The following is a 16793-nucleotide window of genomic DNA, read 5'->3' as shown; positions in this document are numbered from 1 at the left end:
GGCTCTATATTTTCACCCTGCTTACTTAACTTATATGCAGAGTATATCATGGGAAATGCTGGACTGAATAAAGCACAAGCTGGAATCAAGATTGCTGGGAGAAATATCAATAACCTCAGGTATGCATATGACACCACCCTTATGGCAGAAAGTGAAGAAGAACTAAAGAGCCTCTTGATGAAAGTGAAAGAGGAGAGTGAAAAAGTTGGCCTAAAAGTCAGTATTCAGAAAACTAAGATCATGGCATCCAGTCCCATCACTTCATGGCAAATAGATGGAGAAACAGTGGAAACAGTGACAGACTTTATTTTTTGGGGCTCCAAAATCACTGCAGATGGTGACTGCAATCATGAAATTAAAAGATGCTTACTAAGGCAATGCCAGAGAATGCTCAAACTACCGCACAATTGCACTCATCTCAGACACTAGTAAAGTAATGCTCAAAATTCTCCAAGCCAGGCTTCAGCAATACGTGAATCGTGAACTTCCAGATGTTCAAGCTGGTTTTAGAAGGGCAGAGGAACCAGAGATCAAATTGCCAACATCTGCTGGATCATCGAAAAAGCAAGAGAGTTCCAGAAAAACATCTATTTCTGTTTTATTGACTATGCCAAAGCCTTTGACTGTGTGGATCACAATAAACTGTGGAAAATTCTGAAAGAGATGGGAGTCCCAGACCACCTGAGCTGCCTCTTGAGAAACCTATATGCAGGTCAGGAAGCAACAGTTAGAACTGGACATGGAACAACAGACTGGTTCCAAATAGGAAAAGGAGTACGTCAAGGCTGTATATTGTCATCCTGCTTATTTAACTTATATGCAGAGTACATCATGAGAAACCCTGGGCTGGAAGAAGCACAAGCTGGAGTCAAGATTGCTGGGAGGAATATCAATAACCTCAGATATGCAGGTGACACCACCCTTATGGCAGAAAGTGAAGAGGAACTAAAGAGCCTCTTGATGAAAGTGAAAGTGGAGAGTGAAAAAGTTGGCTTAAAGCTCAGCATTCAGAAAATGAAGATCATGGCATGTGGTCCCATCACTTCATGGCAAATCAATGGGGAAACAGTGGAAACAGTGTCAGACTTTATTTTTGGGGGGCTCCAAAATCACTGCAGATGGTGATGCAGCCATGAAATTAAAAGACACTTACTCCTTGGAAGAAAAGTTATGACCAACCTAGATAGCATATTGAAAAGCAGATATTACCTTGCCAACAAAGGTTCATCTAGTCAAGGCTGTGGTTTTTCCAGTGGTCATGTATGAATGTGAGAGTTGGACTGTGAAGAAGGCTGAGCACTGAAGAATTGATGCTTTTGAACTGTGGTGTTGGAGAAGACTCTTGAGAGTCCCTTGGACTGCAAGGAGATCCAACCCATCCATTCTGAAGGAGATCGGCCCTGAGATTTCTTTGGAATGAATGATGCTAAAGCTGAAAGTCCAGTACCTTGGCCACCTCATGCAAAGAGTTGACTCATTGGAAAAGACTCTGATACTGGGAGGGATTGAGGGCAAGAGGAGAAGGGAACGACAGAGGATGAAATGGCTGGATGGCATCACTGACTCGACGGACGTGAGTCTGAGTGAACTCTGGGAGTTGTTGATGGACAGGGAGGTCTGGTGTGCTACAATTCATGGGGTCACAAAGAGTCGGACATGACTAAGCAAGTGAACTGAACTAAACTCCTTGGAAGGAAAGTTATGACCAACTTAGACAGCATATTATAAAGCAGAGACTTTACTTAGCCAACAAAGGACCGTGTATTCAGTTCAGTACAGTTGCTCAGTCATGTCTGACTCTTTGAGACCCTATGAACTGCAGCATGCCAGGCCTCCCTGTCCATCACAACTCTTGGAGTTCACCCGAACTTATGTCCTTTGAGTCAGTGATGCCATCCAATGATCTCATCCTCTGTTGTCCCCTTCCCCTCCCGCCTTCAGTCTTTCCCGACATCAGGGTCTTTTCAGATGAGTTAGCTCTTCACATCAGGTGGCTAAAGTATTGGAGTTTCAGCTTTAACCTCAGTCCTTCCAATGAACACTCAGGACTGATCTCCTTTAGGATGTTCTGGTTGGATCTCCTTGCAGTCCAAGGGACTCTCAAGAGTCTTCTCCAACACCACAGTTCAAAAGCATGAATTCTTTTGTGCTCAACTTTCTGTATAGTCCAACTCTCACGTCCATACGTGACCACTGGAAAACCACAGCATTGACTAGACAGACCTTTGTTGATAATGTACTTGGTTTTTAATATGCTATCTAGGTTGGTAATAACTTTCCTTCTAAGGAGTAAGCGTTTCTTAATTTCAGGGCTGCAGTCACCATCTGCAGTGATTTTTGAGCCCCCCAAAATAAAGTCAGCCACTGTTTCCTCATCTATTTGCCATGAAGTGATGGGACTTGATGCCATGATCTTAGTTTCCTGAATGTTGAGCTTTAAGCCAACTTTTTCACTCTCCTCTTTCACTTTCATCAAGAGGCTCTTTAGTTCCTCTTCAGTTTTTGCCGTAAGAAAGTGTCATCTGCATATCTGAGGTTATTGATATTTTTCCCGGCAATCTTGATTCCAGCTTGTGCTTCTTCCAGCCCAGCATTTCTCATGATGTACTCTGTATATAAGTTAAATAAGCAGGGTGACAATATGCAGCCTGACGTACTCCTTTTCGTATTTGGAACCAACCTGTTGTTCCACGTCCAGTTCTAACTGTTGTCTTGTGACCTGCATATAGGTTTCTCATGAGGCACATCAGGTGGTCTGGGATTCCCATCTCTTTCAGAATTTTCCACAGTTTATTGTGATCCACGCAGTCAACGGCTTTGGCCTAGTCACTAAAAAGCAGAGACTTTACTTAGCCAACAAAGGATCATCTATTCAAGGCTATGGTTTTTCCAGTAGTCATGTATGGATGTGAAAATTGGACTCTAAAGAAAGTTGAGTGCAGAAGAATTGATACCTTTGAACAGTGGTGTTGGAGAAGACTGTTGAGAGTCCCTTAGATGCAAGGAGATCCAACCAGTCAATCCTAAAGGAAATCAGTCCTGAATATTCACTGGGAGGACTGATGTTAAAATTGAAACTCCAGTACTTTGGCCACCTGATGCGAAGAGCTGACTCATTGTAAAAGACTCTGATGATGGGAAAGATTGAAGGTAGGAGGAGAAGGGGATGACAGAGGAAGAGATGGTTGGATGGCATCACCGTCTCAATGGACATGAGTTTGAGTAAACTCTGGGATTTGGTAATGGACAGGGAGGCCTGGCGTGCTGCAGTCCATGGGGTTTAAAGATTTGGACACGACTGAGTGACTGAAGTGAACAGGACATTACATGCTAAAACAGCAGAATACATAATCTTTTCAAGTGCACATGGAAACTTCTCCAGAACAGATCACATATTAGGCCACACAGCAAGTCTCAAAAAATTAAAAGGCACATGAAAATATATACAATAAGGATACTGATAGTTTATGGTGAACGGTATCGGATTTTTGATCTCTGAAGAAGTTTTGGCTTCAGGACCAGGGATCAGGCTTGATCACTCAAGAGCTTTTGTGTAGCAGGGTTTTATTAAAGTATGAAAAGTGACAGAGAAAGCTTCTAACATAGACATCAGAAGGGGGATGGAGAGTGCCCCCCTGGCTAGTCTTTAGTGAGGGCATTATATACTTTTTAATTTAGCTATTACAGTAATTCAAAGAATGTCTCAAGGTTGTAAAAATTTTACCAGATCCACTCCCACAATTTACATTTTAGAATAACAGGATTAGAAGTTAACAATAGAAAGATCCTACCAGACCCACTCCCATGATATACATTCTAAGAACAGGATTAGACAGGTTTTCAAGAAGGAAAACTTCCCTGGTAGCTCAGATAGTAAAACATCTGCCTATAATGTGGGAGACCTGGGTTCAATCCCTGGGTCGGGAAGATCCCCTGGAGAAAGAAATGGCAATCCATTCCAGTATTCTTGCTTGGATAATCCCATGGACAGAGGAGCCTGGTAGGCTACACTCCACGGGGTCACAGAGTTGGACAGGACTTCACTTTCACTTTCAAGAAGGGGAAATTGTCCTCACGCAGGATACCTTGTTGTTATATAATCCTTAGTACAGAGTTTGAACTGAGTTGTTTGTTGTGTAATCATCAGTCCTGGGCTTAAAGAAAGAAATAAAAAAGTTTATGTAACTAAGACTAAGGCATGTAGAGGAAAAAAGTCCTTTCCTCCTCCTTGAGAATTCCAGACCTCTTTTTCCTGGGACCCCCCCCAACTTCTTATCAACCTGCCTAGGAACTGACTCTTTATTGGAGTCGACTCTCTCAATACCTTATTGTGTTAAAGTAGCGTGTTAAAGTCCCCTAGTCTTAAGTATTATTGTCAGTTTCTTCTTTTGTGTCTGTTAGTATTTGCTTTATATTTGTAGGTGCTGTATATTGAGTGCATATATGTTAATGAATTTAATATCCTCTTTTTGTTTTGGTCCTTTTATTATTACGTAATTCCCTTCTTTATCTTTTGTTTTACCCTTTGTTTTAAAAGTTTTTTGTCTGATATGTATATTGCTACCCATACTTTTTCTGTATGCTCCTGTCTCAATTTATTGAAGTCAGCAGAGATGGGAGGTGGTGAATTACAAATGGGAGACCTATCTGGATAAGGCCTAGAGATAACAGTGTAACTTCCATTCGGGTTTCAGTGGCTTGAACTCAATCACGTGTCCCAAAACTAATTACAAAAGAGCTGGAAAATGTGGTTTGGCTGTGTACCCAGGAAGAAGATAAACATAGCAATATTGCTTCTGTAACAGTCCGTTCTTTTCTTTAACAAATGTTTGTCTCTCATTCTTCCAACTTCATCACCAGTGAGTCAGTGGTCGTTAATAATACCCTCAGTGCTAAGAGAAGGGTCTCTGCTTAATGTGCGGTCCTCTTTCTGTTCTGGATTTGATTTTTTGGACCCATTAGTTTCTGCCCTTAAATGGTGAAGCAGAGACAATATTTGTTCCTTTTTGGAAGGAGTTAGAACAAGAGTCCCATTCTAGTCACTGATACATTGCAATTCTGAAATTTGTCTAAATAAACACTGTAAAATCCTTCTATTCTGAGATCAGGCAGTTTCTTGAATAGGCCACAATTCTTTTGTCTATTTTTCTTTATCCAAATATTGCTTTTAGTAAGAGAAATATAACCATAGTACAGTATTTAAACATTTTTTCGTATTAGATTGTTTGTCCAGACTTTGGAAAATATTAATAATTACTCTTCAACTTTACTGGTAGGAGTGTAAATTGCTCCACTAAGAGCAAGTTAATAATACCTATCAAAATAAATGTCCATATCATTGACCCAGAAATTCCAGGAATTTCCCATGTACAGTTGTACTTGCTTCCCTGGAAATGTATGTACTTGGTTTTGGTTATAATTTTTTAATAGCAAAAGATTTTAAATATTTAAATGTCAAATTGATAGGTGGTTACCTAACCAATGACATTGCCATCTAATGGAATATATCAGTAGAATTATATCATTTGGAGAAATCTATATATAAATGTATATTTACTTGGATTTCTTTTATGTGTGTACATTATCTTGCTGGATACACAAAAAATTGATAATGCAGTTACTTTTTGAGAGGGGAGTTCAGTGACTGATTAGTCACCATATATACATTGTCATGCCTTTTATATTTTGATACATTTATTTGTATTATCTACTTGGTAGAAGTTGATATGTCCAAATAACAAATTAATTCCTGTTGATATTAATAGCTCAGATGATTTGTAAGAATTTTTAAGAGCAGTAAAAAGAGACTGAAGTGGTATATGAGAATAGTGAAAACCTAAATACATTTATTCTTAGAGAAACCAAAGAGGTCATCTGTAAATGTAGGTAGTTCCCAACAGAGAGAAGTTTGGGAATCACAGATTTATAATGTTTTAATAAAGCAAATAAACTTTATTTCAGAACACAAAAGATCTTCAAACTACACTTAATATCTTGAGCATTCTTGTTGAGCTGGTGTCAGCAGGTAAGTTTTTGTTTCCTTTGGTCTATTTCTATTTGTAAATAATGATCAAAAATATACAAGTATTTGGAATTTTCTGATTCTCATACAGAGGCTATTCTGAGTATTGGAATTTGGAAGCCAAAATGTCATACTCTTTGTTGTTGCTTTGTATTTGATATCTTCCAGTGTCCCTCAAACCCATGTGGTTTACAGCCTTGAACATGAGTTTTGCATCAGTGTTTATTTACTGTCTGTGCTACTTTTTAATTAATATAAATATTCTGATCTTATTTGTTTGCTTTCTAAAGTCATCACTTTTACTTGAATGGTAACAAGGTGTGATATCTAATATATTATGGAAGAATTTGTGGTTTGAACAGATTTCTTTCAAAAAACTTTTTAGGTGGAGGTCGAAGAGCGAGTTTCTTGGTCTCCAAAGGTGGTTCACAAATATTATTACAGTTACTTATGAATGCCAGCAAAGAATCGCCCCTGAATGAGGAGTTAATGGTTCAGATTCATTCCATTCTTGCAAAGATTGGACCAAAAGGTAAGGATTTCACTTGCATGACTATCAGGTGGAACTACTTTTTTTACTTTGGTTCTGTGTGCCTTGAAACTGGTAAACTTTAAAATCTAAAATGTTACTGCTTATTCTTAGCCTTAGTTAGGAATGCTTTTTATAGTCAACTAGTGACCTGCACGAATTGAGGATCCTAAATTCCCACATATTTCTATTGCATGTGATGGAAAAAGGAAGACAAAAGTGTCTCAGAATCAGAAATGTGTCTTGGTGTGTGTGTGTTTCTGGCATGTATATGTTATAAAGGATACACATAACATGGATATTGTTGAGGCTAGAAGGAGGGAGTGTGCGTGGGAATGCTTTGAGGAGCATGGGTATAAGACATGTTTTCTTTTCATTGTTGGTCAGTCGTTAAGTCATGTCCGACTCTTTGTGACCCCATGAATTGCAGCGTGAGGCTTCCCTGTCCTTCACTACCTCCCTGAGTTTGCTCAAACTCATGTCCATTGAGTCAGTGGTGGACATGAGTTTGGTTGGTCATCACTATGACCAACCAATAGTGATAGTCATGTCTCAGTGCTTAAAAAGCTGACAAGCTAGTTAAGATCAAAAGAGATATAAAAAATTGTAAGACTGATTTATTACAATAGTAAGACATACAAAATATTGGAAACTACAAATTGAGAAAACATAGGCTATAAAACAAAGGAGGAAGCTGATTTAGATTATGTTAAAAGAGAAAAGCATTCTTTGACTAGAACCTAAGCTCAGTGTAGAGTTGTCTGTCTGCACAGAGATTAAAATGACTCTCTAAACTCTTGAGTAGTGATTTTTTAACAGTTCTGCCATTGCCTTGTGTTTTTAAACTTTAAAGTATTTGGCTAAAGTGCTTTTTCTAAAAAGTGTCTGAAAATGTGTATGCAGTTTGTATACTTATGTGTATTTCATGCATATCTTTTTGTATTGTATGAATATTTAAATAATACTGTTAATAATCATTGTCTTAAGGTATCCCTGAGATGACTTTAATTTTTCAGGTATCTTACGGACCTTAAGACTTAAACATATATTCAGTTTATTTAAGAAACATGTTAGCTCTTTCTTATACTTTTAAACTCTGGTATTTGAGATTTAAGGGCTGCTTTCTGAAATTTTTGTTGAAAACGAAAAATAAAATGAGAAAACCTTTTTGTATTGGTGAATATTGTTATATCATGCTTCCTCCTGTATTTAAAACCAGGTTATCTTTCCTGTGCTTTTCACTAAAGCATAAAGCTTTCATTATCTTTCTTGTGCTTAAATTAAGATATTGTTTAATTTATATTTTTATTTCTTTAATGTCCCTTGTAAGTTGTAGCTCTTTTAATATTTTCCTCTATACTTCTAAATTTTTGCTGTTTCCTTTATTTTTGCTGTTGTCCTAGTTTTACATTTTTATATTATTGAATTATATTTGAATTTCTTGGGTGATTTTATAACTTTTTTCTTTTCCCTTATGGGCTGAGAATAATTTTCCCTTAAGAATATTAGGTTTTTTGATTTACATTTTCTGTTGATGAAATAACTTTGCTTGCTAGTCTTGCTTACTTTCTTTGTTAAAAATCCTAACATTCTCAAATTCTTGTTGTCCAGATTTTTTTTTTACTATTTTAATCTCTTCCTAATAATAAAAATCAAGAACTTTCTTTTCTTCCTTTTCTTTGTTAAGAATTAGCTCCCTCTAGAAATTTATTTGATAATATTTTTTAGATTATTTTCTAATAAGCTGTTCATTTTTTCATTATATTCTTTTGGGCTTCCGCAGTGGCTCAGCAATAACAAATCTGCCTGCAATGCAGGAGCCATAGAATACTCAAATTCAATCCCTGGGTCAGGAAGATCCCTTGGAGGAGGGCATGGCAACCCAGTCCAGTATTCTAATGCCTGGAGAATCCCATTGGCAGGGAGTCTGGTGGGTTACAGTCCATAGGGTTGCAAAGAGTCACTACTAAAGTGACTTAGTATGCATGTATGCATATTCTAAGTCTGAAAACAGTACAATTAATATTAAGTAAATAATGTTGGTAATGTATATTTAGATTCTTTCCAATTTCTTTAACCATGTGATGGCATTCCTTTGACTGTGTTAAGCTGGAGAGACTTTCCTGTGTAGGGTAAATCAGTTAAGTTATTCCTTTCAGTAATAGTTTGTGTTGGGCCACTCCAGCCTCTGTTGCCCTGCCCTGTCATCCTGCCTGCCCCTTACTCTTTCTTTCAAGCCATGTTTTAAAAGGGTAAGAAGTATTAAAATATATAAGAAAATGATTACAGCTTTAGTTATTTCAGGTCAACTTTATATTAGTAGTTGATAATATGCATTCATAGTATTATGACATTTTAATTTTATTCAGAAGTTACATAGGAATAAATTATGTTTGTTCATTTATTTTTAAACAGACAAAAAATTTGGAGTGAAAGCTAGAATTAATGGAGCTCTAAATATAACTCTGAATTTGGTCAAACAGAATTTGCAGAATCATCGCTTGGTTTTGCCTTGTCTTCAGCTTTTACGAGTATATTCTGCCAACTGTAAGTATTTCAGAGCAGCTTTTAGTTAGCTCGATGTTGTCACATTAACACAAAATGAAAATTTTAAAGTACTTTAACTCCATAAATCTCTAAAAGTTGTGGACAAGGAACGAGAATATTTAATATGGCTCTTTGTAATTCTAACCACTCCCTCAAAGGTGATGTATGTAAGAAGGTGAGTTGACAAAGTCTTAAGAATTCTCCTTAATTCCCCCCATTTGTAAAGGTATGTAGTGAGGCTGATGAGTAGGCAGCCTGTGGAAAAGATGTTGAAGAATAACCGAGTATTGACAACTGGAAAAACTGCTGCGCCTATTTGGATTATTACAGATGAGAGGAAAACTGAGAAGGAAGGAAAGCAGTGGCATAGACACCTGGAGCTAATTATCTTTAGCAATCTATAGGGAAGTAGCAGAACCAAAAATAATAGGACAGGAGCCTCTGAGGAAGCTGTAGAGAGCAGTGATCAGAGAGATTGCCTCAGATGAAGTGTCTCCCAACATAAATACACACACACCCCCACGCCCACACCAACTCTCTCAGATGAAGTGTCTCACAACACACACACATACACATTCACATGGAGAGGTAGCCTCAGATAAAGTGTCTCCCAACATAAACACACACATACACCCATGCCCACACCCACCCTCCCAGATGAAGTGTCTCACAACACACACACAGACACACACACACACACATCCACATATACTCTTTCTCTCTCTCACTCTCTGTCTCTCACTAATATAATATTAGGTCCCAACCCCCGAAGTGTGGATTTTCTATTTCCTGACTATGGATATGAGATTGGAATGTTAACAAGACGCTTGACATTGAGATTGTAGAGTACATTTTATTATAAGAACATCATTGCAAAGTAATGATAATCTCAGTGGTAGGTTTGTATGTATGTGTGTGTATTTATCTGTTATCAGTATCTATACTTTGAAAGTATATCTAAAGGTGTGCTCACAGAAAAATAGTTTTGAACACTTAAATAATTCACACTTATATAATTAAAAAGAGCATAAGGAAATTAATGAATTCTATTTATAAAGAAATTAGGAACAGAGCAATAAACATAAGGAAAGTAGAGAATGAAATAGAAAAAATACATTATAAAATTTAAAAAAATTCATTAAAGAATGAAACAATTGGATTAAAAATAGATGAACCACTGAATTCCCTAATTAAGGAAAAAGAAAGACAAAACAGATTAGAATTAGAAGTGATAATGGAGCGATAAGCAGATACAGAGGAAATTAAAATTGTCATACAAAACTTTAGGAACTACATTTTTAGGGCATTTTATTTCATTAAGCACCAGGAGGCTAGCAAATGGTGTATCTATAATTTTTAAATAATATTTCTTCCAAGACTGAAAATGTTAGGCCCAGTTTTCTGGTTAGGTAATTGTTTGCATGTTCTGTCTAAAGTTGTGACCTGTTTTTGCCTACTGCAGTCGCTTTAATTAAGGTCCTCATTACTTTTCACCTAGGCCACAGCCATCTTTCCTGTAGTGCTCTTAGATCTGACTTGCATCTAAAATCTGACCTGCAGATCTGATTTGTTGTTGCTTTTGGGCAGTTCCCTATATTTGAAAGAATTCACAACTTCTAGGAACTTTCATAATTTATTTACTTCTTTTCCCACTTCATCTTCCCATTGGCATGCCTTTGAAGTATCAACTAAGGTGGACTTTATGAGAGACTTAGAGTTCACATTTACTAAACAGTTTGTATATGTTTTTCGGCCGTGTGCCACATGTATAAACATTTCTATCCACTGAGGTTTTTAAATCACTTTACATCTTTTTTTCCGCTTCCCAGCTGTGAATTCGGTATCTTTAGGGAAAAATGGAGTTGTGGAACTGATGTTTAAAATCATCGGACCATTTAGTAAGAAGAATTCCAATCTTATGAAGTGAGTAAATGTTTTAAGTGTAAATAAAAGTATACCCTTTGTTATTTTGGGCCTTATCATCTTAATCTGTACAGTGAGATGATTGAGTTCAATTGTATCTAGGGTCCTTTCTTAGTTCTTAAATAGTGATTTAATTATGATAAAGATTTTCTTTAGTATAAAGTTTTATCTTCAGAAATATATCAGAATTAGAAAACTGAATTTATACTGTTATAGAAATTTAGACTTTGAATATTCCTAGATACTATAATAGGAAAAAAGACCTTTACAGAGTATCACTCATTCAGAAACATTTATTGAATGCCTACTATATTCCCTACCCAATTTTATAATCTTTTAATGACCGTTTCCTTCATTCTAACAATTATCTGGATATATTTTAAATTTATATATTTCTTTTTTGTCAAATAATGTCATTCTTTTTCTTATTTGAGATATGTATATATGTATGTATGTCTCAAAATATATATTACATATATGTATATTTATGTTTGTGTGTATATATGTACATATATATACATACACCCACAAATATATATATATAGATAGATACATTCGTTTGTGTGTCTTTCAACCTCAGACTTTAAAGCATTTTCAGTTATTTCATTATATTTAGTGCTTTCTTGAGCCATATTAATCATCATTCTTTTAAAAAAATTATTTTGGAATTTTTCAAACAAATATAGCATTTACATTGTGTTAAACTAATTATCTTGAATTATTTATATTAATTACTTATTATATTCCACAATTATTAACATTCTGCCATTTTTGTTTCATTTGTTCCCCCTCCATACTTTTATTTATGTTTCCTAAAGTATTTCTAAGCAAATCCAGGATGTTATTTACATATATATGAGTTTCTGTAAGCAAGTACCAAGTATTTTCTCATTTTCCCCTAAATACTTCTTTATGTAACTCAGCTAAATAAGGACCTGAACATAACCATAATACTATAATTGTACTCAACAAATTTATTGATTGCTTAACACAATCAAAAATTCTGTGTGTCTACTCTTCTCTAGTTATCTCAAAATGCCCTTTTACAATTGGTTTGTTTAAAACAAAGTACACACATTCAGTTCAGTTCAGTTCAGTCGCTCAGTCATGTCTGACTCTTTGTGACCCCGTGAATCGCAGCATGCCAGGCCTCCCTGTCCATCACCAACTCCCGGAGTTCACTCAAACTCACATCCATCGAGTCAGTGATGCCATCCAGCCATCTCATCCTCTGTCGTCCCCTTCTCCTCCTGCCCCCAATCCCTCCCAGCATCAGAGTCTTTTCCAATGAGTCAACTCTTCGCATGAGGTGGCCAAAGTACTGGACTTTCAGCTTTAGCATCATTCCTTCCAAAGAACACCCAGGGCTGATCTCCTTTCGAATGGACTGTTTGGATCTCCTTGCAGTCCAAGGGACTCTCAAGAGTCTTCTCCAACACCACAGTTCAAAAGCATCAATTCTTCGGCGCTCAGCTTTCTTCACAGTCCAACTCTCACATCCATACATGACCACAGGAAAAACCATAGCCTTGACTAGACGAACCTTTGTTGACAAAGTAATGTCTCTGCTTTTCAATATGCTATCTAGGTTGGTCATAACTTTTCTTCCAAGGAGTAAGCATCTTTTAATTTCTTGGCTGCAGTCACCATCTGCAGTAATTTTGGAGCCCCAAAAAATAAAGTCTGACACTGTTTCCACTGTTTCCCCATCTATTTGCCATGAAGTGATGGGACCAGATGCCATGATCTTCGTTTTCTGAATGTTGAGCCTTAAGCCAACTTTTTCACTCTCCTCTTTCACTTTCATCAAGAGGCTTTTGAGTTCCTCTTCACTTTCTGCCATAAGGGTGGTGTCATCTGCATATCTGAGGTTATTTCGAGTTCTCCTGCAGTCTTGATTCCAGCTTGTGTTTCTTCCAGTCCAGCATTTCTCATGATGTACTCTGCATAGAAGTTAAATAATCAGGGTGACAATATACAGGCTTGACGTACTCCTTTTCCTATTTGGAACCAGTCTGTTGTTCCATGTCCAGTTCTTTTATTTTTTTTTGTAAAGATTTGTTTAATTTGTTTCATGTTTATTTCATGAACATTAAAGCACTTTATAAACTGTTAAGTCCTAAACATTTTCAGTTGTGTGTTGATATTTGTCTCTAGCATAGATGTATGGGACTGGCAAGATACTGAAACTCACAGAATTTTCCATTACTTCTTTGTTCTTGATTTGTCCCTCTTAATCCTGCTCATCAACAGCAACAGAACAAAAAGGATAAATGTCTTCCTTCTTTTTAAGGTGCTCTACAATATAGTTCCAATTTGCTGTTGCTGAACTCAGTTGTGTCCTACTCTTTGCGACCCCATGGACTGCAGCACCCAGGCTTCCATGACCTTTGCTGCTGCTGCTAAGTGGCTTCAGTCATGTCCGACTCTATGTGACCCCATAGATGGCAGCCCACAAGGCTCCCCTGTCCCTGGGATTCTCCAGGCAAGAACACTGGAGTGGATTGTCATTTCCTTCTCCCCATGTCCAGTTCTAACTGTTGCTTCCTGATCTGCGTACAGATTTCTCAAGAGTCAGGTCAGGCGGTCTGGTATTCCCATCTCTTGAAGAGTTTTCCACAGTTTATTATTCCTCATTATATTTAGGAAATTTCCAAATCTACACACAAATAGAATAATGAACCCTGATATACCCATCAGTCAATTTCAACAAGTGTCAACATTCTTCAATTTAAATTTCACCTTTCCCTTCTTTGTCTCCCTCCTGAAGTGAAGTGAAGTCGCTCAGTCATGTCCGACTCTTTGCGACCCCATGGACTGTAGCCTACTAGGCTCCTCTGTCCATGGGATTTTCCAGGCAATAGTCCTGGAGCGGGTTGCCATTTCCTTCTCCAGGGGATCTTCCCAACCCAGGCATCAAACCCGGGTCTACTACATTGTAGACAGACGCTTTTACTGTCTGAGCCACCAGGGAAGTCCTCAGGAAGTCTCAGGAAAAATATAGGAAGTCTCCCTCCTACCAGTATTTTAAAGCAAATATCAGCCATGAGATTTATTCAGTTAATTCTTAAGTATTATTGCTATCAGATAGTTTTTTCTTTTAGTGTTACCAAAGTATCATTTCTTTGTTCAACAATATTAATAATTCTTTAAGATCATGTAATATCTTCTGAATATCTAAGAAATGTCTTTTTTTCTTTCTTTTTTTTTTTTTTACAGTTGTCTTGTTCAAATCAGGATTGAAATAAGAGCTCTTCTACATTCTGTTTGATTGATAAGTCTTGTAATCTTTTGCAGTCAGTAACTATTCCCTGTCCCTCTGTTTTTTTGTTTCTGATTTACTTGGTGAAGGACCTGGGTGACATTTTACAGAATGTTGCAAGATTAAGATAACTATATCCTGGGGTCTTTTAACTTGTAGGTATACTTTCAAATTTTTTTGTAGACTGATGGAGCTTGAGGCTTGATTAGATTTTTTTTTTTTAATTATCAGAATATTTCATAGGTGGTGCTGGGTCTCTGTTTTGCATTACTTAAAATTGTCGAGTTGAAGTGGTCCATCTTCTTTCACCTAATCACTTAGCAATATTTCATGACATTGCTTAGATCCATTATTTCTTAAAAATGTGCGAAATAATGAGTTTTCTAATTTTCTCATTCTTTTTACTTCTGTTAGTTGTGAATCTTTTATAAGGGAAAACTTGTCTGCATCAACTATTCATAGGCTAAATTTTACAATGAATTAGGTTCAGAACATACCCAGTCTTTTCACCCTTTCTTAATAAAGGTCAAATATTTAGCTTGTTCCCTTCTTGAAAATGGATGCTTACTTGCACATTTAATTATTTATTATTCGGTGGGATGGTGGCATATTTACTTATATAAGGATTATACAGTCTTAGAGCATCTGATGAAATGTGACAAGATAAAAGAAAATGATTATATCACAATTAGTAAGACCAACTTCCAGAATAGGTGTAGTGAATGGATTCTGGAAGCAGGCAGAAACTGGATTTACATGTTAGCTTTGTCACTCACTGGCTTCATGATATGAAGTTACCTAACTTAAAAAAAAAAAAGTATTTATAGCTGTGCTGTATCTTCATTGCTGCACAAACTACTCTCTATTTGTGGTGTGTGGGCTTCTCACTGCGGTGGCTTCTCCTGTTGCAGAACACGGGCTCTGGTGCACATGGGTTTCAGTAGTAGTGACATGTGGGCACAGGAGTTGCAGCTCCAGGGCTGTAGAGCACAGGCTTAATTGTTGTGGCACATGGGGTTAGTTCTGCAGCATGTGAGATCTTCCCAGACCAGGGATTGAACCAATGTCTCCTGCCGTGGCAGGCAGATTCTTCACCACTGAGCCACCAGGGAGGCCCCAGTTACCTAACTTTTTATGCCCCAGTTTTCTATTGTAAAATAGTAGTATTGGCGCCTACATCATAAGATTGTTTTGAGGGTTTAGGTAATTCCTGTAATTAGCACAGTGCCTATATTAATGCAGTGTAATTAGTTTAGGTAAGCAGTGTAATGTGGATGAATGAATCCTAGTTACTATCAAAAATATATTCTTTATCTTTAAAATTTTTATGCCTTTCCTCTTTTTGATGTTTAAAGTACTTCATAATTAATTTTTATCTAATGACTATGATCTACTTAAGATCTAAATTAACCTATTATAACCCATTACCAAATCTAATATAAAATGTTCCTAGGAGATAAGAACATTTTACAAGTATCTTTATAATATACAACATGATATATTTCTAAAACCGTGTAGAAATCAGTGGGTCTAAACTTGTGAGAAAGGAATGTCATTATCTAAATTATCCCTTCATTCTTTTCTCTGTGTTTTAAAAAGAACACCTGTTTTTAACTTTACTTTAAAAAGGATAAACATTCATTGATTAGACATCTGTATCATGATTCCTTTATTATTTTGAATAATCATAGGGTCTCCCCCCATAATTAAACAATCTCAACATCTAGAGCATTTATGTGTCACAGTTCTTCCTGTCCTTAAATAGTACCCTTCATTTAGTTGAAGAAGATTGAGGATTATTATTTATGTTTGAAGAGTGATGCTTCCCTTTCAGACTTCCTTTCCTTTCCAATTTTAGGTTTTGGATTTAAACATTGTTAATTTATAGGAAGCAACTCTGAATTTATTGTAACTCTGTCATTTTGAGTTTCCCTATAGGTTTGGAGGGGCATCCCTTGTTGTGCTAACGGTAAGGAGTCTGCCTGCCAGTGCAGGAGATGTAGGTTTGATCTCTGAGTTGGGAAGATCCCCTGGAAGAAGGCATGGCAACCCACTCCAGTATTCTTGCCTGGAGAATCCCCATGGACAGAGGAGCCTGTCAGGCTACAGTCCATAGGGTTGCAAAGAGTCACACATGACTGAGCAAATTAGCACACATAGGTTTGGAGGTAATTGCAAGGATTGACCTCCCAACTTAAATAACTTTATGAGTACCTGGGGCTTAAGCTTTTCCTTCTTCACTGCTCTTAAATGAATAAGCCATAAACTGTTTTTAAAGCCATTGTTAGCTGTGTTATTCTGTGTAGGACTTAGGAAGATTGGAAAAATATATGAGGAAGTATAAAATATTGGTGCTGAGAAATTCTAATTAAAAAATGTGCATTTCAATAAATATTTTTCTGTAACTTTTTGGTGACTATATTATAAATTCACACAGACTTATAAGTGACATAGAATTTCAGAAATTCCTCTGTGCTGAAGTTTTTAAAAATATCTTTAAAATAACATCT

At 36.7% G+C, this 16793-nt stretch overlaps 1 protein-coding gene across 16 annotated transcripts in view; it reads left to right on the top strand.

Moving 5' to 3' along the window:
- AGTPBP1 (ATP/GTP binding carboxypeptidase 1) overlaps positions 1-16793 on the top strand; it is a 192913-nt gene that overhangs the window by 51804 nt on the left and 124316 nt on the right. For 14 of the 16 annotated variants that reach the window (XM_086416844.1, XM_086416841.1, XM_086416850.1 and 11 more), the window contains 4 exons: positions 5962-6025; positions 6408-6554; positions 8967-9098; positions 10928-11021. In XM_086416844.1, the coding sequence (XP_086272970.1) occupies positions 5962-6025; positions 6408-6554; positions 8967-9098; positions 10928-11021 (437 nt within the window). The remainder of the gene's footprint in view (positions 1-5961; positions 6026-6407; positions 6555-8966; positions 9099-10927; positions 11022-16793) is intronic. The other 2 variants (XM_086416848.1, XM_086416853.1) reach the window with 1 other exon arrangement.

The sequence above is a fragment of the Bos grunniens genome, chromosome 8, assembly GCF_055505025.1.
Source record: "Bos grunniens cultivar Pamir isolate PY7600 chromosome 8, Bosgru_T2T1.0, whole genome shotgun sequence".
NCBI lineage: Eukaryota > Metazoa > Chordata > Mammalia > Artiodactyla > Bovidae > Bos > Bos grunniens.
Note: the sequence above shows the minus strand (reverse complement) of the source record. Positions and strands in the feature narration are given on the sequence as shown.